Source organism: Austrofundulus limnaeus, unplaced genomic scaffold (genome assembly GCF_001266775.1).
Source record: "Austrofundulus limnaeus strain Quisiro unplaced genomic scaffold, Austrofundulus_limnaeus-1.0 Scaffold495, whole genome shotgun sequence".
Taxonomy (NCBI): domain Eukaryota; kingdom Metazoa; phylum Chordata; class Actinopteri; order Cyprinodontiformes; family Rivulidae; genus Austrofundulus; species Austrofundulus limnaeus.
In genome coordinates this window covers 333,686-334,371 of record NW_013952897.1, presented here as the reverse complement: position 1 = coordinate 334,371, position 686 = coordinate 333,686, and the positions used below count along the sequence as shown (strand labels likewise).

The 686-nt window shown below is 42.3% G+C and overlaps 1 protein-coding gene across 1 annotated transcript in view; it reads right to left on the bottom strand.

Moving 5' to 3' along the window:
• The window catches only part of LOC106530157 (E3 ubiquitin-protein ligase TRIM21), a gene marked incomplete in the record, with an annotated part of 1,883 nt that extends 1,582 nt beyond the window's left edge, over nt 1–301 (bottom strand). Inside the window, 2 exon segments of the mRNA XM_014025739.1 lie at nt 86–203; nt 289–301. Of these exon segments, the coding sequence (XP_013881193.1) occupies nt 86–194 (109 nt within the window).
• Between the last annotated feature and the right edge of the window lie 385 nt (nt 302–686).

Below are 686 nucleotides of genomic sequence, written 5' to 3'. Positions count from 1 at the left end.
TCCAGCAGAGGTCTGGTCTGGAACATCTTCTTACAGACGGGACACTGGCAGCTGCTGCTGCTGCTCCAGTGTTGRCTGATGCAGGTTTTACAGAAGTTGTGTCCACATGGTGTGCTGACCGGATCAGTGAACAGGTCCAGACAGATGGAGCACCGGAACTGATCCTCAGACCTCAGGTTGCTGCCAGCAGACATGTCTGAACTCTGAGGGTCAAAGAATCAACAACATTAAAGCTCTGAGTTTTGTTAAAGCTGCCTGTAGAAACTAAAAARAATCATCTGAACTCACCTGGATTAGAATCAGATGTCAGGAAAGAAAAGATGAATTCAGGTGTTTGTTTCAGCTGCAGCTCTGCTCCGACACACAAACACTTTACTTTCTTTTACATAACCTTGAACTCTGCCCACTTTTTGCTTTCATTTCCTAAATGTGACGTTAGAGCTTGTTTATCCAGTTTTGCTCCTCCTCTTTCTGCAGATATGTGTTCAGACTGACTCATAAAGATATGTAATGTTCAGAAAGCTTTGAGTGACTTTGTGTTTTATTCTCTGTTGTTTAGATCAGCTTCCTGGAGAGTTTACACTTCTTTATGACAAATTTACATCTGAGTGGTAACAAAAACAGGTTCATGCTGCTGTTCACCAAAGAATCCAAAACTCCACCAGCTGAGTCTTTTAATTCAGATA